At 45.9% G+C, this 26,367-nt stretch overlaps 1 protein-coding gene across 3 annotated transcripts; it reads right to left on the reverse strand.

The window, feature by feature from the left end:
* KDF1 (keratinocyte differentiation factor 1) lies at positions 1-25,298 on the reverse strand. Of its 3 annotated transcripts, XM_058195963.1 has the most exons (6): positions 24,916-25,298; positions 15,857-15,923; positions 13,983-15,075; positions 8,234-8,314; positions 4,345-4,372; positions 1-1,023 (listed from the first exon to the last, which is right to left on the reverse strand). In XM_058195963.1, exons 3-6 carry the CDS (start codon positions 15,052-15,054, stop codon positions 1,008-1,010), a joined length of 1,197 nt encoding a protein of 398 aa, XP_058051946.1. In that variant the 5' UTR covers positions 15,055-15,075; positions 15,857-15,923; positions 24,916-25,298; the 3' UTR covers positions 1-1,007. The 3 variants fall into 3 exon arrangements, with proteins under 3 accessions (XP_058051946.1, XP_058051945.1, XP_058051944.1); XM_058195962.1 differs by lacking the exon at positions 4,345-4,372 and having other exon boundaries at positions 9-1,023; positions 15,857-15,928; positions 24,916-25,294; XM_058195961.1 differs by lacking the exon at positions 4,345-4,372 and having other exon boundaries at positions 9-1,023; positions 24,916-25,293.
* Positions 25,299-26,367: the final 1,069 nt, after the last annotated feature.

The raw sequence follows: 26,367 nt of genomic DNA on the forward strand, positions 1-26,367 counted from the left end.
AGTCTTAAAGTTGCCAAGGTTCGAGACCCCTGATTTAAATTATCCTTCTCCGACCTGGTGTGTTCTCTAGTTTTGCTGTGTTCTCCAGCTTTGTTGGAATTACAACTCTCCCAATGTCTAGCCATTAAATTAGTCCCTTTGTATGTGACAAAGGGGGTGACTTTTCAACATTCATTGTTTAAATATGATTTTATTTGCTTTTTTTTAAAAAAAAAAAACCCGCACCACCAAAGCACAGTAGGAATCAAAATACCCTAAGATGCAGTAACAGCTCGCCCCCTGCCCCCAAACTTTGCACTTCCAATTTAGGCATCCCCTAAGAAATAAAGAATAAAATTAAACTACAGGAAAGGCAGCAAGAGTTTCTGAAGATTTCAACGGAGGAATAGGTCATATTCCTAAATCAACGAAGTCTCACCCTCAGAGATCCGGCGAGCTATTTACAATGAAGAGTGCACGTTTTAAGGCCCTAGGCCTTAAATCGCACGAGAACAATCAAGTCTGAATCCCGAGCGAGGAAATGAATGGCAAGTCAGTAACAGATAAGTCTGTTGGATGAATAAGCCTGACGGGCAAGAAGATCTCTTTTATTCTGGAAAGGAAAAATGCAGAGGCCAGTCCTTATCTGACAAGGGTAAGGGGAGAGCAGGAGGGTTAAAGGACAGGATATGTGCAAAAAGCTGTAACTGCTACATCATTTCTGTTCACTTCTGAAGCAGAGATCAACATCGCCTAGGAAATTGTCAAAAAGCACCAATAGGTCACCTTAAAAGCAAGTCTACAGCAGGATCAACCTTGGAAAATGGCAAGAGAAATCAAGTAATTCCTTGGAAGGCCCAGTTGTGGATGGCTTGCATCAGAATCCATCGTCCATCGCTTCTGAACCGGTGTCTAGTGAGGGTGACTTAAAAGGCCTCACTGCTTCTGGGGTCCACATTTCTCAGCAGTACACCTTAAGCAAAGGGGCTCCGGAGGAGTCTGTCTCTGTTTCTTGGAAAGAAGAACCTCTACTTAATGGGGGTCCTGCAGGGGGACGGGAGGAAACAGGAAGAGAAGAGTTATATACACACAAGAAATAAACGCTAGGATAAAGCATACTGAAAGGGTAAAATAGAACAATATTTTGTAACCATGGCTGCATAATAACAGTGGTGGGATTCAATTTTTTTTTACCAGTGGTTCTGTGGGTGTGGCTTGGTGGGTGTGGCTTGGTGGGGGTGACAAGGGAAGGATACTGCAAAATCCCCATTCCCACCCCACTCCAGGGGAAGGATATTGCAAAATCTCCATTCCCTCCCTAATCTGGGGCCAGCCAGAGGTGGTATTTGCTGGTTCTCTGAACTACTCAAAATTTCCGCTACTGGTTCTCCAGAACCTGCTGAATAGCACCCCTGCTGCATATATAATTTCCCCCCTAATAAAAATGTCTCAATTTTGTGAATCATTTGAAAACTGTATTGATTTCTATAAAACTCTTTTACAATCTAGAATGTGAAGACGACTGTTGTAGAATGGGCATGTGACATTGCTATAATTTTTAGCTGTTCCCCCTCCAAAATAGGACAGGAAGCACTGGAAATGGATAAATATGAACTATTGGTTTTGGGATTCACTGATTAAAATGGGTTGCTTATGGGATGGCGGGAACTAAGATACAGAGTTTGTGAGGGTGCAAATCAGAGGTGATGTTCAGCAGGTTCTGACCAGTTCTGGAGAACCAGTAGCGGAAATTTTGAGTAGTTTGGAGAACCGGTAAATACCACCTCTGGCTGGCCCCGCCCCCATCTATTCTCTGCCTCCCGAGTCCCAGTTGATCAGGAGGAAATGGGGATTTGCAGTAACCTTCCCCTGGAGTGGGGAGGGAATGGAGATTTTACAGTATCCTTCCCCTGCCATGCCCACCAAGCCATGCCATGCCCACCATGCCACACCCACCAAGCCATGCCATGCCATGCCCACCAAACCACGCCCACAGAACCGGTAGTAAAAAAAATTGAATCCCACCACTGGACTACAAATGGTAACTTGAGGTTTATAAGTGCTAAAAAGAAGGTCAGAAATGGCTTCCTTAAAAATCTTTTCTTTCTTTTTTGCTTTGCTTTTTGCTTTTGGCTGACTTTCACTTTTTCCCATTCTTTTAATTGGTTTTCTTTTTTCTATGTTTTTGTAACTTTTTAAATCTTACGTAAAATTATTTTTCAATAATCCTCACACGCATGCACACACAATAGGACAGGAAGCCACTCGTGCGAGTGAAGGGGGAAAAAAAAGACGAACGGTGCAAATTCCAACAAATGTAAACAGTTGAAATAATGGACAAGAAAAATACATAGGGCCTTCCTCAGTTTCTGTTTTTTTAGCCATGTAATCCAGGCGCTGCGTTCAAGAACTGGGATGCTGAGAAAAATGGTCCTGCTTGTTTTTGTGTAAAAGAAAAACCCTCCTCAGCATTTTCAAAATCCCATTTCTGCTTGTCGAGAGAAAGAACACTAAAGCCTTAGAAACTCCAAGACCTTGAACCACATTCCATCAACCACCCATTGCCCATTTGTAAGAGACTCTCTGTAGCCAAGAGAGAGTGGGATGTATGCTTTAAAACCAGAAAGATGAATAGCTCACATTCTCAGCCAGCTTTAACCACACTGCAGTTATGGATACCCAGCCCTGTTTATACCTGTCCCAAGATCCCATGTTAAACCAAAGAAATTCACCCAGCCATTCCCACGTCCATCTGAGAGGGTATAGCTTCAGGGATGGGCTTCAAAAATCTCAGCAACGGGTTGTCTGCCTGGTTGCTGGGTAGGTGTGGCTATGGTGGGTGTGACATAGTTGGTCTCCTGCACCCTGGCGGTGGTGGTGGGGCATTTTTCGCCCTTCCCAGGCTCCGGAGGCTTTCCTGGAGCCTCCAGGAGGGTGAAAAGGGCCTCCCCCGGGCTCCGGAGACCCTCCGGAGGCCGGAAATGGCTCATTTCCAGCTTTCTGGAACTTCCGGGAGGCCCGTTTTTTGCCCTCCCAGAGCCTCCACACGAGCCCTGTACTTAACTGGCATCGAAAATGGGCCACGTGGAGACTCCTGGGAGGGGCGGGGAGGGGTGGGCAGGGCAGGGCCAGCCAGGCATGGGGTTTGGGGGTTTGCTGAACTGGGCAGAATCCTAGCTAGAGGATCGCCCGAACCCCAAACAGCCCACCCTTGTGTAGCTCAACCAAGCCATCATAGAAATAGTGGGGATGTGTTTTGAGTTGATCTCAACTCCTGGGGGGTACATGAAGACATCCCTGTGATTCCCTTGGGAACGACGAGGAAATGTTTCGTCCCCTTTAGCATGATTAAGTGTCCTTCAAACTTAGCTAAGGTGCACTGTTGATGTAGCATCAGGTGCTTCAACTCTCCAGGTAAAGAGTAAAACAGCCACCTGGCTTCTTTTCAAAACAGGACTGGGCAAAATGTTTACTGCTAGATAAAACACAGTTAAAAATGACTGCTTCAATAAGAACTAGAATCTTTTCCTCTTGTTATATTTTGGCCTTTATCAAGGGGCACTAGTAAAAAAAAGATTCATTTTTTTAAATTCATTTTTTCCTTATTGATTTTTTTAATCTCTATTTTTTAAAAAAATAAAACCTACTCCTTATCTTCTGACTGCATTAGATTGTAGTTAAAAGTGAACGACAAGATCGTTTTTCCAGTTTTCTTGGAATGAAGGAACTTGGGGTGTGGTAAAAGTAGGGTTTGGATGAAGACTGTGACCTGACTTCAATGTGAGTGCCCAAAGAGAATTCGGAAGTTTAGAATTAGCTAATTGGCTGATCACCTATATGTTTTACCCAGGTTCGAACCCTGTTTCTCACTTGACTTCATTGGGGTGGCTTCAGGACTATAGTAACAGCTAAAGAAGATCCTGCGCTATTGAGGCATTCTCTCAATTATTTTTAAAAGGGGAAAATATATTTATGAAAAGGAATACAGTAACATGGAAACCCTTCAGAGTCCCAGGCAAGCAATGAGACCTCTTAGAAATAAGCAGCCATGAGGGCTAGATTCTTCCTTTTAGTAAAATATGAAGGATTATTTACTTCCCAGTTGACATGATAGAGTCTCCATTAAAGGCCAGAGTTTATAGTGCGTAATTATATTTGTTTATTCTTGCAACCACCCTCCCCCTTCCCTTGAATTTTTTGGTTACCAGGCACTGGAAAACGGAATTCAGAAATTGGAGAATTTCAGATGGCATTAAAAAACCTTGACAAGTTCCTAGCCCTTAAGGCTGATGCCTTAAGAAACCTCAGAAGCCAGCAGAACCTGAAGCACCTCATTACAGCAAGCCAAGGACAAAATGTTCATACCTTGAATACCATTTGCCTCTCTCCATGGCTATCAGGAAAAGAATAATATTACATTTTATGTATGTATATATATCTATCTATCAAACTATGTTATGTTTATTTATTTGTGACCCAGTATTAGAATTGTTCAAATGGATTTACTGTATTTTTCAGATATAAGATGCACCCTTTTCCCCCAAAAAAGAGGGTGAAAATATACTCTGAATGTAGCCCCGCCCAGCTTCTCAGAGGTTTCAGAGGCTGAAAAAAGTATCAGAATCGAAGCTTCAGAAAATAAGCCCCCAAACAGAGCTTCAGAGGCTTTTTTTCTGAAGCTGTTTCAGAGGCTTTCAGAGGCATTAAAAAATAGTTTTTTCTGAAACGGAGTTTCAGAAGTTTCAGAGGCAGAAAAAAAAGCAAAAAAAAAAAAAAGCAAGGTACAGAGCTGACAACCAAGGAACCTGTTGCTAAAATTCACCTCTGGGAACAGCTGACTGGGGGTATTCGGGGAGGCCAATCTACCTGCCAATCATCTTTTTTCTTATTTTCCTCCCCAAAAACTAAGGTGTGTCTTATACTCCGAAAAATACGGTGATTTAATTCTTGAGTGGTTTATTTTGCTTCGAGTGAACAGGCAAAAATCCCAGTCAACCATGATTTCAAAACTAGTATTTTTGCATGTCATGATAGCTACCGGTAGTCCTTAACTTATGACTGTTTGTCTAGTAACTGTTCAAATTTATGACGATGCTGAAAAAAGTAATTTACAACCAATCCTCACACTTATGCCCATCGCATTGTCCCTATGGTCACATGATAAAAATTCAGGTGCTTGGCAACTAGCATGTATTTAAGATGGTTCCAGCATCCTTTGATCCTGTGATTATTATTTATGAGCTTCCCAGGGGGCTTCCGACAAGCGAAGTCAGTGAGGAAAGCGGGATTTGTTTAATGACCCCATGATTCACTTAACAACCAGAGCAAAAAGGGATATCAAATTCTTTTTTTTAAAAAAATACACTTTATTGGGATATTGGATTCTTGAGATGGCGCCATTGCTGATCAAATGTATGTGTGTGTTTCAATATGACTGGGTTTGACATGTTAGATTTTTTCCTTCATTTACTGTACACTGCCTAGAATAATTTCAAAATTATCAAATGTATATTGATAAATAAATAAGCTAGTAAAGAACTAATCCAGAGCATTCTTCCTTAGAAGAATTTCCATAGTCGTCTATCCTATCTGTATTGTTTAAATTACATCACTTGCCTACATGGGTGCTTTATTCTCAGTTACTATATATTTTAACGTTTGTATTATTTTAACTCTTTTCATTTTTTAAATTTTGTTCACTGCAGAGTCACTTGGCGAGGTTGGGTGGCCAATGCAGAAATAAATAGATACCCGTTATGTCCGTGCTGTTTCAGAACGTTAAGGTAAAGGTAAAGGTTCCCCTCGCACATACATGCTAGTCATTCCTGACTCTAGGGGGCGGTGCTCATCTCCGTTTCAAAGCCAAAGAGCCAGCGCTGTCCGAAGACGTCTCCGTGGTCATGTGGCCGGCATGACTCAACGCCAAAGGCGCACGGAATGCTGTTACCTTCCCACCAAAGATGGTCCCTATTTTTTCTACTTGCATTTTTACGTGCTTTCGAAACTGCTAGGTTGGCAGAAGCTGGGACAAGTAACAGGAGCTCATCCTGTTACACAGCAGCACTAGGGATTCGAACCGCTGAGCTGCCGACCTTTCGATCTACAAGCTCAACGTCCTAGCCCCTCAGCCACCGTGTCAGAACGTTATGAGGGCTTAAATTAAAAAGTAGCTCAAAAATATTCTTGGCACATAGTTATGTGATTTTTTGATACCCCAAAGCAGTAAATCCCAGCGCATGCAATACAGCCAAAGCAATGTTCAGAATAACATCAATGGGACATCATTCATAAGCACTCTGTGGCTAAGGCAGCCTTAAAAAAACCGCACTTTGGATGGCTCTCCTAAAAATCAACAGGTTGGGGGGGTCATATAATTTTTCAGGGTCTCTATGCGCTATTCCAAAGGGGATTGTAAACCAGTGGTGAAATGCAATTTTTTTTACTACCGGTTCTGTGGGCGTGGCTTGGTGGGAGGGGGTCATGTGACTGGGTGGGTGTGGCCAACGTACCCCTCCCACTTTTTAAAGCACTTTTACTACCTATTCGCCTGAACCACTAGTAAAAAAAAATGCTTTAAAAAAGTTAAAAAAAGGTTCCGACAATCACAGCTGTGCTGCGTGATCGTGGGAACCTTATTTTGCTTTTTAAAAGGATTTTTTACTACCGTTAATAGGTAGTAAAAATGCTTTAAAAAAGTAAAAAAAAAGGTTCCGACAATCGCACGGCACAGCTGATTGACAATCGGCTGTGGAGTGCGATCGTCGGAACCTTTTTTAAACTTTTTTAAAGCATTTTTTTTTACTAATGGTTTGTCCGAACCGGTAGTTTTTATCACTACCAGTTTTCCCAAACCGGAGTGAACCGGTAGCATTTCACCCCTGCTGTAGACCCTGTGTAGATTCTCCCACTTTCCCAAATCTTATTCAACAGGCAGATGCCACTGAAAGAAAGAGAGACATTCAAATCTTAAACTTTGAAAGGCTTTAGAGGGGACAAGTCAGAGGTGAAATGTAAAATTTGTTACTACTGGTTCTGTGGGCGATGTGGTGATGGTGGGGTAATGTGACTGGCTGGGCATGGCCAACTTTTTTTTTAAAAACTTTTAAGAGCATTTTTTTACAACCTCTTCAGTCTCCAAACTACCAGCCAAGATCGCTACCGCATTGCACGATCTGGTCTGAACCCGGAGCATTTCACCCCTGGGTTAATGTCAGAAAAGACATATTTTGATATGTGGGAAGAAAACCACCCCAGTTCAACCTTGAACTACAAATATTCTCAATTTTGGGTGGAAACCACGACACGGCTGGATCATCAAAAGGATGTTCAATTCATGATAGCCAACACCCATAGATCTGTGTGAATGCTCAGCATGGATGCTACAGTGTAAGGCTGTGCAAAGCTCTGAAGGGGAGGGAGCCTCACTTGGACAATGCTTCAATACTTCATAAAGTAACGTGGGCCTTTACATTTACAGAGCAAAACAAACTGCCCCATTGCTTTATCCTGTTCCAGCGAGCTCCAGGAAGCACAGGATTTTGTGCATATAATTCTGCATGAGCCAGAGAAAGTAACGTAAATGCATTATAAATTTGGGTAGGGGGTTACCTTCACATCTAGACTAGCTGAATGAAGGTCACCTTGTACTGGTCAGAGAAATAATTGCATGAGATAGAGAAGAGGAAGCAGCCCACCAGGGCATAGATTCTCCTCGCGAAAATGCGACAGTAAATTCTGTACGACCAAAGCCAAATGAGACTTCCTTCTAAATGCAGAAAGACGGTCTCACTCTCCCAATACACATAACTATTATTGCACTGTGTATTTTTTTAAAGAGAACTAGTATGGTGCAGTGGTTAAGGCACTGGGCTAGAAACTGGGAGACCAGGAGTTCTAATTCTGTCTTAGGCATGAAGCTAGCTGGGTGACCTTGGGCCAGTCGCTGTCTCTCAGCCCTAGGAAGAAGCAGGCAATGACAAACCACTTCCAAAAACTTGCCAAGAAAAGTCCTTTGCCAGGGACTTGTCCGGGAAGTCACCAGGAGTCAACAATTACTTGAAGGCACAATCAACCAATCCAGTATAAATCAGTGCAATAACTTGGTAGAAACCCATTAATTCTTCCTTACGGTAGGTCAAATAGCAGATGTCTGTAAGTTTTCTCACCGCCCCATTTCTTTCATGAAAGCAACCGTGACCCAACCACCATAAGCCCCCAAACCCCAATTGTCCTAAAATAGGCCAAGAAAACTCACCTGCTGTGTTATAGGTACCTTGCCTCATGTTTCTGGCTTGCATATCTGCTGTCGTTTCTACCGATATCTGAACAGGTAAATCTGAAAGGCAGTTAGCAGAGAGGTTGGCATTTGAATAGATGTCCCAACTCAGATGGGTCATGTTACATATCTTTGGATCAGTGGTGAAATCCAATTTTTGTTACTACCGGTTCTGTGGGCATGGTTTTGGTGGGCATGGCAGGGGAAGGATACTGCAAAATCCCCATTCCCTCCCTACTCCTGGGGGAAGGATATTAAAAAATCTCCATTCCCACCCCACTCTGGGGCTAGCCAGAGGTGGTATTTGCCGGATCTCCAAACCGCTCAAAATTTCTGCTACCGGTTCTCCAGAACTTGTCAGAACCTGCTGGATTTCACCCCTGCTTTGGATTCACCTGAAAGTGTCAACAAAAGTGACAAAAATGTTGGATTATGGATGTCAGACAGAGGAATGCTTTGCAAAGAGCAATAGACTTTGCTTCCTGAGCCGTTCAAGATCAGGATCCATGGAAAAAACTGTTTATCTCAGAAGCAGCCAAATGAGAAGACAGTCTCCTTGTCGTGTCCCACTCCTCTGCTGACGGCCGGGTCAGGGAAATCCGAATCAGGCTTGCCTCTGCAGCTCTGCCCAAAGTCCTAGCAAAGTCCTCAGAGCAGGCAGGAGACCAGTAAGTGACTTCAGCAAGATAAGTTCGACTTTTGCCTGACTCAGAGACTGCCAGAAAGCAGATCCTTTATATAGGCCATGGGGTGTGGCTCCATGACTCAGCACTTATCCAGGCCTGCCCCTCCCTTCCTTCTGTTGCCTCCGCCTATCCAGCCTTCTGATGCGAGGGTCACACCAATCAGCAGCTGTTGGGAATAAACCCTCCTCAGGCTCACATGCTGTGGAGGAGGGGGAGGGGTCTAGCTGCTCCGTTTGCCTGGGCATGGAGTCAGGGCTGGGGCAGGGAGGTGCTCCTTCTTCTGCAGTTTGTCTGGGCATGGAGCCAGGACTGGGGCCGGGAGGCATACATTCCTCCGTGTTCGGGAGCAGGTAAGAAGGCCCCGGCTGCTCTGAGGGCGGGCAAGACACAACACTCCTGCTGTCACAAGTTTGAGCTTTTATCAAACAGAGGTGGTTTAATTTCATAGAGAACTAAACCGTTGTAAAACGGGAATCTCAGTCTGAGACAAAGGCTGGGCACCAGATGGAACTGTAAAATATATACAGGTAGTCTTCGACTTACAACAGCTCACTTAGTGACCATTTGAAGTTACAGCAGCACTGAAAAAAGTGACTTATGACCATTTTTCACACTTACGACCATTGCTGCATTCCCCATGGTCACATGATTTACATTTGGATACTTGACAATTGACTCGCATTTATGACCGTTGCAGTGTTCTGGGATCATGTGATCAAATTTTGCAAACTTCTGAAAAGCAAAGTCAATGGGGAAACCAGATTCACTTAACAACCGTGTTACTCATTTAACAGCTGCAGAGATTCACTTAGCAACTGTGGCAAGAAAAGTTGTAAAATGGGGCAAAACTCACTTAACTTAATTTCTCATTTAACAAGATAAATTTTGGGTTCAATTGTGGCCATAAGGTGAGGACTACTGGTACACAGTCTTCATTTAGTAAGTGCCTCATTTAGGGGCCATTCACCATTACCATAGTGATAAAAAGCAATTTTGCAAGCAAACCTCACATTTACAATTTCGTAAAGCAAAGGAAAGCTGAAGTTAGATCACTAAGCACGGCTGTAGCTTCCACTCAGTGACCGCTTCGATTAGTGACTGAGTTGCCAGTCCCAATTGCGGTTGGTAAACACAGACTACTGGTAACAACAACATTAAAACAGCTGCTGGTGCAAGTTTAGTTCCCAGTTGAAGCCCAAGTATTTTTTGCAAAAGGGTATTTCTCCTCAGGGCAAAAAACACGCCTGCAGCACCAAATGCCATTCCTTCTTTTCAATTATTATGTTTTGTGGGGCCATAAACGGACCCCCCCGCCCAAATCACTGATTTGCTTTGGAGCTCAGCCCATGACCCAGGGGTGAAATCCAGCCGGTTCTGACAGGTTCTGGAGAACCGGTAGCAAAAATTTTGAGGAGTTCGTAGAACCGGTAGCAGAAATTTTGAGCAGTTCGGAGAACTGGCAAATACCATCTCTGGCTGGCCCCAGAGTGGGGTGGCAATGGAGATTTTGCAATATCCTTCCCCCAGGAGTGGGGAGGAAATGGAGATTTTGCAGTATCCTTCCCCTGGCATGCCCACCAAGCCACACCACGCCCACCAAGCCACGGGCACAGAACCGGTAGTAAAAAATATTGGAAGGAAATGATGCAGTCTGCTGTAACTCCTCTGAGAACATTCTGCGTTCTGTGTAGGAGGATCCTGAGGGAAGTGGGTGGCCTACAGTGTCCCAATTCTCCGTTGCAAAACTGCCCCCCTCCCCCACTGCAAACCTAGATGCAATGGAGTCTAGGTTTCCATAGATATTTTTGTTTGGGGTACCAGAAAGAACAGGACCTTGTTTTCCTTTGAGGGCCCTTTCAGAAGGGCCTCATGAAAGATCTTCCTCAAGATCCATCTTCCCATCTGTGCATCATCCCTCTCCCCCCACCCCACCCGCCACCATTTGCCCTACCTTTGGACCCAGTGGTGAAATGTACAATTTGTTGCTACTGGTTCTGTGGGCGTGGCTTGGTGGTGGGGGTAATGTGACTGGGTGGGTGTGGCCAACTTTTTTTTTTTTAACTTTTAAAAGCATTTTTTCTACAACCACTTCGGCCGAAGAGGTTATAGAAAAAATGCTTTTAAAAGGCTCCTCCGATGATCCCAGCTGAGTTGTCTGATTGTCAGAGGCTTTTTTTCTTTACTTTTGAAAGCATTTTTTTGACTGAAGAAAAAATCCTTTTAAAAGTAAAAAAAACCCTCTGATGATCGCACGGCTCAGCTGGGCATGGGGGGGAGGCAGGGATTTTTGCTACCGGTTCTCCAAACCACTGGCTGCCATCGCTACTGGATTGGGTGATCCGGTCCGAACCGGGAGCATTTCACCCCTGTTTGGACCCCAACATTACCTCCTCTCAATGCTGCCCTCACCACTGCTTCTCTGAACAACAATTTCTATCCATGCAGGCAGTGCCTGGTCCCAGACAGCCAAGCTGTGCCAGCTTCTGCCTGGGCACTGTAGCCTGTGGGCTGTGCCCCAGGGTTGAGAAAAGAGCAGGACGATACTTGCACCAAGGCAGCCTGGGAAATGGAAAAGCAGCGTGCCCAGACAGAAGCCGCTGTTGTTCAAAAATGTTGATGTTCTCCTAGATTGTATTTTGCATTCCAGGGAAGCAAGTGGTAATTTTGAATATATGCAAAATCTTTGTGGCAGAATAGAAGTGCCTTCTACTGAGATGAATACCCTGTAGAATTTGAGGCAGGGTGCTTTAATTACCTATGTCTATATGTAAAACTAAGCAACTCTAAGACTCATTCTGTGAATGGTTATGCGTGCAGGGCAGTGGTGAAATCCATTTTTTTTTTAACTATCGGTTCTGTGGGCGTGGCTTGGTGGGCATGGTGTGACTTGGTGGGCGTGGCTTGGTAGACGTCGCAGGGAAAAGATACTGCAAAATCTCCATTCCCACCCCACTCCTGGGGGAAGGATACTGCAAAATCCCCATTCCCTCCCCACTCCAGGGGAAGGGTACTGCAAAATCTCCATTCCTTCCCCACTCCAGGGGAAGGGTACTGCAAAATCTCCATTCCTTCCCCACTCCAGGGGAAGGATACTGCAAAATCCCCATTCCCTCCCCACTCCAGGGGAAGGGTACTGCAAAATCTCCATTTCCTCCCCACTCCTGGGGGAAGGATATTGCAAAATCTCCATTCCCTCCCCACTCCAGGGGAAGGGTACTGCAAAATCCCCATTCCCACCCCACTCTGGGACCAGCCAGAGGTGGTATTTGCCGGTTCTCCAAACTACTTCAATTTTCCGCTACTGGTTCTCCAGAACCTGTCAGAACTTGCTGGATTTCACACCTGGTGCAGGGTAACAAATGGCCCCACTGCTGACTTGATCAGTGAGAAAACAGCACCCCACTCCCAGCTACTCTGGGTGTGACATGAGAAATGTGTAGGGCCACGGGATTAGTCCCACCCCTAAAGTCATATGCTTCCTTTTTTAGCCTCTCTCAAAACTGTACCCAGCAAAAAAATGGCATCTCCAAAATGACCATCTATAGTTTCCCCATCAGCTATGCTGGTTGGGTCCAGTGGAAGTTGTACCCTGACACAACTGAAAGATGTCTATGCAGATTCTCAGTCATCCAGGCCATGGTTGTCTCAAAGGTGCTTTTTTTTTTTCAAGAAACAATTGGATTTTCTGGTTTTTCTTTGAAGAGGTTTCGCTTCTCATCCAAGAAGCTTCTTCAGTTCTGACTGGATGGTAGGGAATGGAAGGATTCAGTCATCAATCCAGTCAGAGCTGAAGAAGCTTCTTGGATGAGAAGCGAAAGGTCTTCAAAGAAAAACCAGAAAGTCCAGTTGCCTCTTGAAAAAATCAGACCTCTGGGACATCTGAAGGATGTCACTTTTAGTGAAAAGTTATGCCGGGAAGTTTTTCTATTCATATGCGTTACAGAGATTTGATTGAAGTAGAAGAGAAAGACATAGATGTGTTTTACATTATAACACCTACAGGTAGTCCTCGATTTACGACCACAATCGAGCCCAACATTTCTGTTGCTACATGGGACTGAGTGAGTTTTGCCCCATTTTATCATCTTTCTGCCCACGATTGTTAAGCGAATTCCTGCAGTTTTTCAGTTAGTAACACGGTTGTTAAGAGAAACTTGCTTCCCCATTGACTTTGTCAGAAGGTCACAAAAAATGATCACATGACCCCGGGACATTGCAACTGTCATAAATATGAGTCAATTGCTGAGTATCTGAATTTTGATTGTGTGATCGTGTGAGGTCATGCTGCAATGGTCATAAGTGTGAAAAACACTCCCAAGTCACTTTTTTCATGGCCATTGTAACCAGTAGCGGTTTTCACTTACCTTCACTACCGATTTGGAACTGCGCATGCGTGCGCGTGCACACACTCGTTTTGCTTGCACACAGCGCTTCTGCACATGTGCAGAACCTTCTGCACATGCGCAGAGCGTCCGTGATGATGTCTGGGTGGATGGGTGGAGACTCCTGTTGCTGCCGCTCAGTGGTGGGTTTCAAAATTTTTTACTACCAGTTCTGTGGGTGTGGTATGGTGGGCGTGACATGGTTTGGTGGGCATGGCTTAGTGGGTGTTGCTTGGTGGGTGTGGCAAGGGAAAGATACTGTAAAATCTCCATTCCGTCCCCAATCCAGGGGAAGGTTACTACAAATCCCCATTTCCTCCCAATCAGCTGGGACTTGGGAGTCAGAAAATAGATGGGGGCGGAGCCAGTCAGAATTTTTACTACCAGTTCTCCGAACTACTCAAAATTTCCACTACCGGTTCTCCAGAACTGGTCAGAACCTGCTGAAACCTACCTCTGCCGCCGCTACCGGTTAGCCCAAACCAGGGCGAACCGGTAGAAACCCACCACTGACTGTAATGGTCACTAAACAAACTGTTGTAAGTCGAGGATTACCTGTCCTCAATACTGCCCTATACGTGGCACTCCAAATTGTGGTGTATTTGGTTTCCCCCCCATTTGGTACCACGTCCTACCCCTAAAACTGAAATTCATGCATACCTTCTTCGCTAGTGAGGACGGATGCCAGCATAGTCTCATTGGCGCTATGAAGTGGGTTGCCTCGGCTGGTGATCTCCCCTGAACTTGGGAGATTTGGGGCAGGAACACGTGGTCGGACTCTGCTTTTCCGTGTGCTGATGCGTATGATGCCCCGAACCAGCCTACATTCGGCATCCTGCTCATCCAAATTGTAGTCCTGAGTAATGCTGTTGATGAGGTCTGAGATCTTGTTGGTCTTCTCCAGGAAGGCCGTGTCGGAGGTACACTTGGCCAACTCATCGATTTGGTGGACGCTGAAAAGCTCGGTGAGTTTCCGGAAGATGAGGCCGTCAATCTCCCTACTTGACATGGAGCTGTTCAGCTCGCCAAACTCAAGATCGGACTCATGGAAGGAATAATGTTCCTCAGAGCTTCGGTGGCTAGTCGGGGCAGGCTGCTTCTCAATGCTGTGTTGAGGGAACCTCTCGGGCAAAGGTTCCTTGTAACACGAATCAGAGTCTGTGGCAGAGCTAGGGTTCCTGTTTGGGTAAAGCGGGACTGGGACCCCTTTCAATTTCACATCAGGGTAGCTAAAACTGCTTCCCATTGTACTCTTCCCAGTTCGGCTCCCATTCTTCTCATTGGGGGAACTATTGGCCGGACTGTTAGTTGAACGTCCGTTGCACTCCTGGTTCTTCCCATCCTCTGTCAAGGTACTGTTGTAGGAGATACTGGCTCGGCAGTCCTTGAAGCAGTTCCCACAGGTGATCAGGCAGCAAAAGATGGCTTTGGAGGTGTTCCAGACCTGGGAAAGACTGGGACAGCATGGGGGCGGGGGACTCTCTGCAGGTCTAGGGATGAAGGTATTTGTCTCTCCTTCCCCTCCGTGGGAATCATTGGAATCCGTTTTGTAGGCTCTTCTATCCCGCCTGGGCTTGCGGATGTATTTAAGCTCTGGGGTAGAGCCGTTAAATACTTCCAGGTTAATATCACTTGTTTTAGGAGAACTGATCCTCCGTGGGACTGCAACATCTTGAGGGGGCTGATGGAGGTGGCTTATGTTTCGGCAATGCCCTTGTTTCTTTCCCAGCATGACTCACCACCCCTATAAGACCTGACAGAAAGAGGAAAAACACAAGAGAGAATTATTCCACATATGATCAGATCAGAGCTATCCAAATTGGGATATAATAAAGACCTTTATTGCTTCCTTGTAAGAAATAAGCCTTCCCTCTGTCATCAATCAGAATAGAGCCGGATGCCAGAAATGTCCCGTTTGCCAACTTCCTGTGGGACCAGAAGTTGGCAAATGGGCCGTTTTTGGCTTCTGGGGTGGGGTGGAGAAGCCATTTTCGCCCTCCCCAAACTCCTAGAGAGGCCCTGGAGGCTGAGGACAGCAAACAACGGGCCTTCCAGTCCCACCGGAAGTTGGCAAATGGGCCATTTTCAGCCTCCAGAGGACCTTCGGGGGTGTGAGGAAGGCCGTTTTCACCCTCCCCAGACTCCTAGAGAGGCTCTGGAGCCAGATGAGAGAAAAACGGGCCTTCCCAACCACCCCCTGGGGCCCCCCAGAGGCAGGAAACAGCCTGTTTCCCTACTTCTGGTGGGATCAGAAGGCCCGAAAATCAGCTGGCTGGCACGTACATGCGCACTGGAGCTGAGAACACATGCCCACTGATATGACCTCTGGGAGTTGAAGTCCACAAGTCTTAAAGTTGCCAAGATTGGAGATCCCTGTTTTACAGGACTCAAAGTATTTCTTCCTTTTTCCTCCTTTTCCCACTTCCCTCTCCTTCTGTGGATATGCCAGATGCCCAAAATTGGCTTTCCCTCCCAAGGCCATTCTCACATTTCATTATCCCTACATTCCCTTTCCGTTTTCTGAGTTATTTTACCTTTTGCTTTGCCTTCTTATGGAATCACTGAGGATCTATGGAGCTGCTTCCTCCATGACAGAAGATCCTGTACTTGCAGAGGGGAGCAAAAAATAAAATAAAATAAGGAGCATTAACAAAATAACAGAATTAAACCATATAATGATTTGGCAGATAGGCTGTGACTCAGCACAGTTTCTATCTGGGGACAAACCAAAGATTATTCACAGAAAAAAAAAAAGATGAGTTAGTTAAGAGAGATTCAAGAAGAAAACTGCTCCATGCAAAGCATCGAGTGAAATAATTTGTGGCTTCAAACCAGTGGTGAAATCCAAATTTTTTTACTACCAGTTATGTGGGCATGGCTTGGTGGGCGTGGCAGGGGAAGGATACTGCAAAATCCCCATTCCCTCCCCAATCCTGGGGGAAGGATACTGCAAAATCCCCATTCCCACTCCACTCTGGGGCCAGCGAGAGGTGATTTTTGCCAGTTCTCCAAACCACTCCAAATTTCTGCTACCGGTTCTCCGAACTGCTCAAAATTTCCGCTACCAGTTCTGCAGAACCTGTCAGAACCTGCTGGATTTCATCCCTGCTTCAAACTGAACAGTGTATTCTTTCCCCCCAGAGTGCATAACCTAAAATACTAGTCATTCTCACAAGGATGTCCTGCCTTCTGCCAGTAAAAAAAAAAAGAAAAAAGAAAAAGGGAATAAATTAAGTAAATGAGGTATTTGCTGTCCTTTTACGGAAGCCAAAACCATCTGCCTAAAGCAGTTGCCTCGCCCTATCAAATGGGAGAGCTCGCCACAGGGTTGAAACCATCAAAAAAGCGAAGAATGGAATTCAGTGATCGTAAAGCCAGCCAAACCCTCTCTGCTTTTCCAACCTTATCTGTATTGCTTATGTCAGAGACCCTTGCCAACAGTTGTCATTTTAGAGGTTGACACGGGGTGAAACAGCCCACTTTTGTAATGTTATATTGATTTAAAGCAGGGGTATCAAACTCGATTTCATTGAGGGCCGCATCAGGGTTGTGTTTGACCACCGGAGGGGTGGCCAGCTTGACGTCATTCGCGGCGGTGCCTGTGGTGGCCCGAGAGCTCTGCCAGAGAAAGCGGGCTCCTGAGCTCCGTTTTTGGCTGCGACAGCCTCCTGCAACCCTCTGCCAGTGAAAACGGAGCTCGGGAGGGCCACGTCCTTCACTGTTTCCAGGGTGAACCCGCGGGCCAGCTCTAAGCACCCTGCCGGCCAGATCCGGCCCGCGGGCCTTGAGTTTGACACCCCTGATTTAAAGCAATGGCCATCAGGAATTTTATATCTTGCATGAAGTGCCTTATTCGTAGATTATGTTTTCTTACGTTTGGGTTTTCTTCTTTTAAAAAAATGTGGGTGGATAAGAGAAGGTGATTAAGAAATACTGGATTGTTGAGACGCAAGGCCAATTCTTGGCTCGGGGCTACACGAACAGCTTGGTATGCTCAAGGGTTCCTTCCTCCATCCATGTGCGCAGAATCCTTCTCTTGCTTCAGAGTAGCTAGGAAACTTTAGTTTAGCGCTACTCAATTGTATATGTCAAGGAGTCAGGAAATGTGACTCAGTTTACGGCCGGAATTGAGCTCAAATTTCCATTGCTAAGTGAGACAGTTGCTGAGTTTTTGCCCCGTTTCATGACTTTTCTTGCCACTCTTGTTAAGTGGATCACTGCAGTTAGTAAAGCGGTTAAGTGAATCTGGCTCCTCCATTGGCTGTGCTGATCCGAAGATGATCACATGACCACGGGACACTGCAACTGTCATAAATACGAGCCAGTTGCCAAGCGGCTGAATTCTGACCATGTGACCATGGGGATGTTGCAAAGATCGTAAGTGTGAAAAATGGTCACACTTTACTTTTTTCAATGCTGTTGTACCTTCGAACAATCACTACATGAACTCTTGTAATGTTTTTTTTTTTAATTTACATTTATATCCTGCCCTTCTCCGAAGACTCAGGGCGGCTTACAGTGTGTAAGGCAATAGTCTCATTCTATTTGTATATTTACAAAGTCAACTTATTGCCTCCCCCCAACAATCTGGGTCCTCATTTTACCTACCTTATAAAGGATGGAAGGCTGAGTCAACCTCGGGCTGGGCTTGAACCTGCAGTAATTGCAGGCTGCTGTGTTCTAATAACAGGCTTCTAACAGCCTGAGCTATTACGGCCCATGTAATGTGAGGACTACCTGTACAAATATATGCTGAAGAACGACATATGGGATAGTTTGAAAAATGTAATATAGCTCAATACAGATAGTTAACAGTAACAGAGTTGGAAGGGACCTTGGCAAGGTTCCGTGGGTTTTTTAAAAACTACATTAAATATATTTTTGTGAACTACATTGTAGCATTCACGATTTTCAATTTCAAAAAGACTAGAAATGCGCCACCAATTTTGGCAAGGATTTCACTGAAATTCAGTAGTACTATTAGAGAGGTGGCTCAGTGGCTAAGACGCTGATCTTGTGGATCGAAAGGTCGGCAGTTCAGCGGTTCGAATCCCTAGTGCCACATAACGGGGTGCGCTCCTGTTCCTTGTCCCAGCTTCTGCCAACCTAGCAGTTTGAAAGCACGTAAAAAATGCAAGTAGAAAAAATAGGGACCACTTTCAGTGGGAAGGTAACAGTGTTCCGTGCGTCTTTGGCGTTGAGTCATGCCGGCCACATGACCACGGAGATGTCTTCAGACAGTGCTGGCTCTTTGGCTTTGAAATGGAGATGAGCACTGCCCCCTAGAGTCAGGAATGACTAGCACATATGTGTGAGGGAAACTTTACCTTTTTATTAGAGAGGAGAGTCCAAAAATTGGGTATAAAGATTTGGCCTTCTGGGGCCCCTTATTGCTCTAACCTCGACTGAAGAATGAGTACCTTTCTTGAGAGATGCTTCAAGAAGCATGTGCTCTTTTGCATATCTGGAACACTTATAGCAATAGCATTTAGACTTATATACCACTCTATAGTGCTTTATAGCACTCTCTGGGCAATTTACAATGTCAGCATATTGCCCCCAACAATCTGAATTCTCATTTTACTGGCCTTGGGAGGATGGAAGGCTGAGTCAACCTTGAGTTGGTCAGGATCGAACTCCTGGCTGTGGGCAGAGTTAGTCTGCAATACTGCATTCTAACCGCTGCTCAACCAGAGCTCGCTTTTATGATAGCAATACAATAAACAGCACATGCCAGGAACTATGCATTCTTTTTGCAATTGAGATAATGAAATATATCCTGGTTTGTCTTGCATAACATACCTTTTGGTATTTAGGGGACAGGGTAAAGGTGAGTTAGGAAAACAGACCTGGCTTGCAGGATATCCAGTCTAACTGTGATAAATGGGTGATGTTGAAACGAAAAACCAAAAGATGACATGTCTTATTTGTTAAGCAATGAGCACATTTCCCTCTATGTATCTTGGAAAGTTTATGAGACTACAAGGCAGATGCTACAATACTATTCAATCTTCCTTCCCTCCCTCCCTCCCTCTCCCTCCCTCCCAGTAATGGAATCTCTAGGAATTCTGCCTGCCATTCCCAAATAAACTGGTGGAATTTTGAAAAAATACCTTCTTAAGAGGGAGGAAAGAGCGCCATTTTTGCAAGACAGATAGGCTACGTTTGCTGTGCCACCTGGCATCTGGGAAATATCCCAAGAAGGATTAGGTAGGTCAAAGTTAACAGAACAGAATTACAGAGTTGGAAGGGACCTTGGAGATCTTCTAGTCCAACCCACTGCTCAGGCATGAAACCCTATACCACAAGTGTTAAACTCAAGGCCTGCGGGCCAGATCCAACCCGCGGGATGCTTAGATCTGGCCCAAGGGGGCTGCCCTGGAAACAGTGAAGGACCAGCCCGCAGTGCTTCTGCCAACGAAAACAGAACTCGGGTGGTGGTGAGGGTGGGGTGCATGGCATGTGCGGTTCTCCCGAGCTCTATTTTTGCTGGCAGAGGGTTGCAGGTGGCCGTTGCAGCCGGAAAGGGAGCTTGGGGGCCCGTTTTCACTGGCACGTTCAGGTCACCACAGGCACGAGTGACGTCAAGCTGGCCACGCCCCTACATACCCCTGAGGTCAAACACAACCCTGATGTGGCCCTCAATGAAATTAAGTTTGGCACCGCTGCCCTATCCCATTTCAGACAAACGGCTGTCCAACCTCTTCTTCAAAACTTCCAGTACCAACCTTTTCAACATAAATTTCAAGCTTACAGACAAATGCAGCCAGAGTTCTAGCATGGGTTAGTAACAGAGATTTTGGTGCATGAGATGCGATCCTAGGAAAATTTCGTGCAAGGTACTTTTAAAAGTTATTGCAGGAGTACAAAAATAAACCTCCTAGCACCAGCTGCCTCACGCTGGTGAATTTCAGACATGCCCAGTCTGAATTTTCCAGAATTTTTAGCTTAGAAGGATTGCAATTCTCAGCATATCTGGAGAGCACCAGATTCTGGGCAGGAGAGTGAAGATTTGATCCATTCACCTCCTTTTAATCATCTCCAACGTCTATTGCCCAAGCTACCGCCACTGCAGCTATATAGATATTTTTCTACTAAGGTCACCAACTCTTGTTCAGTTGTATTTTGTATTGCTTTTCCTGAACTATGGGCCATACCTCCAGCACTATGTGAAAGGGCAACAGAACCTGATCGGGAGGCAGGAAGGGGCGTGTAAGAGAGGTATTTTAAAATATGATTGTCACTTGGGCATCCAAGGAACTTAGCAGCCTACAAAACACATACAAACAGAGACGGCTAAAAAATAATAGTTAAACAAATACCCCTATCTTGTAAGCGCACATTCAGCAAAGATGCAGAGTTACGCAGGCATGTAGGTTTAAAGCACTATCAGACTATACTCTCAAACATTTCCTATTTTCTAAATAATCTACAAAAAACTAGTGATAGAACTGCTGTGGCTATACATTCATACAACATGCCAAACTAGGCTAAAATGGGTTAGACAGTCTGTGGATTCAGCACATTGTGACAAGACACAGGCATTATCTTAGCATGCCATGGGATCCAGGCCATCATGTTAACTACCGGCAGCCCTCAACCATAAACAACCTACAACCAGGGGTGGGATTGAAAACTTTTAGCTAAACTAAAAAAAATTAGTTCTCTGCCCGGTTGCTGGGTAGGCATGGCCATGGGGGCGTGATCTAGTCGGCTTCAGGCACCAAGCGGCGGGGGGGCGAGCGTTTTCACCCTCCACAGGCTCTGGAGGCTTTCCTTGAGCCTCCAGGAGGGTGAAAATGGTCTCCCCTGGCCTCCGGAGGTCCTCCAGAGGCCAGAAATGGGCCCATTTCCGGTACTTCTGGTAGGCCTGTTTTTTGTCCTCCCCAGGCTCCGGAGGCTCTGCTTGAGCTTCCGGGAGGGTGAAAACGACCTCCCCCAGGCTCTGGAGGACGGAAATAGGGCTGTTTATGGACTTCTGGTAGGCTCATTTTTTTTGCTCTCCCAGAGCCTCCGTGCGGTTCCTTCCCTTAACTGGCATCCAAAATGGCGGGGTGAGTGGAGCGGAGTCAGCCACTCCTTGCAACTACCAGTTCGGCGAACCAGATTAAAATTAAAATCCGGTTCACTTGAACTGGTCCGAACCGGCTGAATCCACCCCTGCCTATGACCAGTTGTTTAATGATCATTCAAAGTTATGATGGTGCTAAAAAAAGTGACTTACTTACTGGTCCACCCACTTACGATCAAAGTGTTCCTGCAGTCACATGATCAAAATGTGGCTGCTTGGTAACCAGCATGTATTTCTGGCAACCAGCATCTCAAGGGTCAGACGATCAACATTTGTGACCGTCCCAGGCAGCTCCCAACAGGCAAAGTCAGTAGGCAAAGTCACATGATTTGCTTAACAACTGTGGCAAGCAAGGTCATATAAAATCAGGCATGGTCATATGATGACTCACTTAGCAGTGGACGTTCCAGTTCCAATTGTGGTCACAAGTTGAGGATTACCTGCAAAGGGTTAGCACATTATCTGGACATACCAATTGCATGCTAATCGTGGCCATTATGCAAATCTGCTTGCATCAGGGATGAAATGCTCCCGGTTCGGACTGGAACGCCCGATCTGGTAGCAATGGCGGTGGGTGGTTTGAGAACTGGTAGCAAAAATCCCTGCCCCCCCACCCCGCCCATGCCCAGCTGAGCCACGCGATCATCAGAGGCTTTTTTTAACTTTTAAAAGCATTTTTTCAGCCAAAGAAAAAATGCTTTTAAAAGTAAAAAAAAAACCTTTGATGATCGTGCAGGTCAGCTGGGTGCTAGCCAAAAAACAGGGGGGGTGGAGTCCGTTTTTTCTCCCAGCAGGCTTCCCTGAAGTTTCCCTGAAGCCTGCTGGGAGGAAAAATGGACTCCCCCTTTTTTTGGTTTGCCTAGCAGAGCCTGCCGGGAGGAAAAACGGGGTGCGGGGGGTTTTTGAGAGAGAGAGAGAAAGGAAGGAAGGAGGGAAAGAAGGAAGGAGGGAAAGAAGGAAGGAAGGAAGGAAGGAAGGAAGGAGTCCAAACCTGGCACTAGACGCAGCTTCAGAGGATAATCCAGGGCTGGAAGGGACCTGGAGGTCATCTAGTCCAACCCTGCTCCAGCAGGACATTGCTGGTGAGTTTCTGTCTTTTGATTCCCCATTCATATAGCCACGCCCACCCAGTCACATGACACCCTCCACCAAGCCACACCTACAGAACCGGTAGCAAAAAAATGTAGATTTCACCCCTGGCATGCATAAGAGCCAAAGAAGAAAATTTTTGCACCAGAGCTGGACGCAGTGAATTAACTGTAATACTGCAATTTCACTTTAGAAACATTATTTCACTTTAGAACATTTTCATTGCTTTTCCAAGACATGAAGGACTAGCTGGTTCACTCTTTACCTTCTACACATATACAAAAACTGCTTGGCGTGCCAGCTGAATGTTACTTCTACACTAGTGGTGTGAGAGCAATCACAGCTCAATCTGAGGACACCAAACAAGTGAGGACATCCAAACAAGCTGTTTGGGCCACATCCAGCTCTTACATTCAGCCACAGGTTTTTCTTTTAATCCTGCATGTTAAATCAGTTAGTGCCCTGGTTTACACAGGCCAAATTACACACTTGCATACTACGTCAATAATTATGGTTTGGCAACCACAGTGGCTGAATTTCTGTATTATGCTACATCAGACAAAATGATGGCTTAGTGTGAAAATGGGAAACCAGTTTAATCTCCTGCAGAGGAAAATGTGGGGAAGAGGAGGGCCGTCTGATAGCCACATTCAAGTTGAGAAGGGCTTAAAGCAGGGGTCTCCAACCTTGGCAACTTTAAGACATGTGGACTTCAACTCCCAGAATTCCTCAGCCAGCTTTGCTCTGGGAGTTGAAGTCCACAAGTCTTAAAGTTGCCAAGGTTGGAGACCCCTGCACTAAACCATCATATTGTTTGGGTTAGAGCAGGGGTGTCAAACTCGCGATGACAGGTCGTCATGTGACGTATCGCAACTTTTCCCCCTTTGCTAAAACGGGGGTGGGCGTGGCCAGTGCATGTCGCATCTGGTCTGCGGGTCGCAAGTTTGACACCCTGGGTTAGAGTATTGACTGGCAATAGGTATTCATGTTTTGTAAGCTTTCACTACAGACTGGCTAAAAGTATTAAAATGTGTTAGATGGCAGCAGTACATTTATTTCCATACTTTGAACTGATAAACAAATTCATGAGTTTTTCCTTCTTGTGGACTAATCCTGCAAATATCTCATTTCTTTGTACAGAAAAGGAATGAGTAAATTAACAAGATGGAGGTAAACTGAGAATAACACTTTGTATGGTTGATATAAGGCTTAATTATGTAATATAATGCTTAATATGGTTAAAACGTTAAGTCCAAAGCATGACAGCCAAGAACAATAAACCTCTACGCTAATATTCTGCATTAGAACACAAACGGGTGACTTACGAATATTGTGTTGAACAAATCTGAGTTGGCTCACATTTGCAAACCTTTCCCAAATCACCTGAATGAACCTATTATGTGTCATTTTAACAAACTCCTTGTAGGAATTGCCCCCACCCATCAGTAATTTCCTGTTACTTCCCAATCATACTTGCGATTCCCCTACTACTCCTAATAGAGACACAACTTTTCCAATATTAAAGCCATGTTTCTCAATAATCAACCATGACCTAATACTTTAGGAAGAGATATTACTTCTTTTTGATCATGCTGTCTTTGTAAATAAAATAAGATAATATATTATCTGGACTCTTTTAATACAGGACTCTGCTGAATGGAAAGACAGGATTCAGTAGCTGGCTTTTTGATTCAGGAAGTCTCTTGTAAATATGTATGGGTGGGGGTCGCCTTACGATTCAAATCAAGTTCCAGTCACTGGTTGAAAAGAAAGTGGGTGGATACATACGGTATGTTACCTAGTATTGATAATCTGGCCTGACCTGTAGCATTTACAAAGAGCTGCGTGCAGACAGGCTTCCATCGGATTAGCAAAACTTTCAAATCAATAACATCCATTAATCAAACATGCAAATGAAACCCTTCCGAAGAAATGGCCTGAGAGGCACCTCAGCCTTGGGAAAGAAAGGCAACTGGGCAATTTCCAGATTTTTTTCGAACTATAACCCTCACATTCCCTTGCTGCTGGTTGGGGCTTCTGGGAGTTGAAGTCCAAAACATCTGGACAGGAAAGTGGTGGTGGGGGGAAGGGGCTGTTTATTTTTCCCTACCAAGACTGAACTGCCTGTCCCGGACCATTCCCCTTTTTACTTTTTTTTGTGGGGGAGGGGGGAAATCAGGCACCGTTCCCGGAATATGGGCTTTGGGAATGAAACGAAAGCAAAAAATCTTAACAGGTAAGAACGCAACCTATCCTATTCATTGGATAGAAAGCCTGCTTTGGAATCAACCGGAGCTCAGGAATCTCCACGTCGAATTTTAGGGATTTTTGGGGTGGGGGGGTGGGGGGGTGGGCGAAGGATGAAAGCAGTCCCCGAGTTGTTGTTGTTGTTGTTTTTTTACACAAGGCAAGACAAAAACGCGAGCGGTTTACCTGTTGCGCAGCGCCGGCAGCCCTCGGCGGTGCAAATGTCAAACTTTCGCTGGCCCAGCCCTTCGGAGTTGGCCTGGCCTCCGATCTCTCCTGCCCAGAGGGATCTTCGGGGTCCGGGGTGAGTGGGAAAAAAGACGGGCAGCGACAGAAGAGTCCCCCCCGCCAAAAAAAAAACCCAGCCGGGGGTGGGAACGCTGCACCAGCGGAGGAAGGGAGCGAAGCATCCGAAGGGGGAAGCGTCACCTCCAGCGCTACCTGGGCCAGGCCTGCCTCGACTTCCTGGCGGAAGGCCTCCAGCCGCTCCGGAGCCCCTTGGGGAGGGGGCGAGCTTACCTTTCCCCAACACCGAGGGTCGCCTTTCTCTCTCTCACCCCCCCGCCTGGGAAAGCGTTGCCCCCCCCCAGCCCCGCCTTGGCATTTACCTGCCCAGCCAGGTGAACGGCGTCTGGGGCCCCTCCCTCACCTGAGCCACGTGACGCGCGAGCTGCCTGGAAGGACACGCTTCTCCGGAAGGCAGGCGAGCCCTACTCGGGGGATGGGATTGGGCCGGGGGTGGGTGGGCGGCGGGGGGGAAGCGACGCCGCTGCCGACGGGCACCGCAGGCGCTCGGGTCCGCTCCTTGCCCTCGGGGCAGTTGACTTTCGCTGGCTCTCAGGGCAGCGAGAAAGGGCAGCATAGAGGTCATGCGGTTAGGGAGAGGTTCCGGAAGGAACTCTGTGCATGCTCGACGGCACGGGGAAAATCTTCTCGGATGCGTTGTCTCTCCGGTTCGGAATACTAGCGCAGACACCCCACCCCCACCCCCCAAAACTCTGTTAAGAGCTTTAACAGCGCTTGGGGGGAATTCCGAAGCTGGAGGACATGCAAACAAACAAATACTTATATGGAAAAGTTTCCAATGCAGCCTTCCAACGTCTGGAGCCCTCCAGCATATTTTAGTAGCCAGCAGGGCAAGAGATTCCAAGGAAAGAGAGAGAGATAGATAGAGAGGGGGGGGTACTAGATAGATAGATAGATAGATAGATAGATAGATAGATAGATAGATAGATAGATAGGGAGATAGGGAGATAGAAAGACAGATAGGGAGATAGATAGGGAGATAGATTTTTTTATTATTATTATTTGCATTTATATCCCGTCCTTCTCCGAAGACTCAGGGCGGATTACACTATGTCAAGCAATAGTCTTCATCCATTTGTATATTATATACAAAGTCAACTTATTGCCCCCAACAATCTGGGTCCTCATTTTACCTACCTTATAAAGGATGGAAGGCTGAGTCAACCTTGGGCCTGGTGGGGCTTGAACCTGCAGTAATTGCAAGCAACTGCTGTTAATAACAGACTGTCTTACCAGTCTGAGCCACAGAGGCCCTTAGATAGATGAGAAAGAGAGAGAGAGAGAAAGAGAGGTACTAGATAGATAGATGGGGAGGTAGATAGATAGATAGAC

This window comes from Ahaetulla prasina, chromosome 10 (genome assembly GCF_028640845.1).
Source record: "Ahaetulla prasina isolate Xishuangbanna chromosome 10, ASM2864084v1, whole genome shotgun sequence".
NCBI classification, from domain to species: Eukaryota; Metazoa; Chordata; class Lepidosauria; order Squamata; family Colubridae; genus Ahaetulla; species Ahaetulla prasina.

Excerpts from the sequence above, each read along its gene's own strand:
- KDF1 (XM_058195962.1), bottom strand. The coding sequence starts at position 15,054 with ATGCTGGGAAAGAAACAAGGGCATTGCCGAAACATAAGCCACCTCCAT. Across the intron at positions 8,315-13,982 it reads CGTCCTCACTAGCGAAGAAG|ATTTACCTGTTCAGATATCG; the intron begins GTATGCATGAAT and ends ACTGCCTTTCAG. Across the intron at positions 1,024-8,233 it reads AGGTACCTATAACACAGCAG|GACCCCCATTAAGTAGAGGT; the intron begins GTGAGTTTTCTT and ends GTCCCCCTGCAG.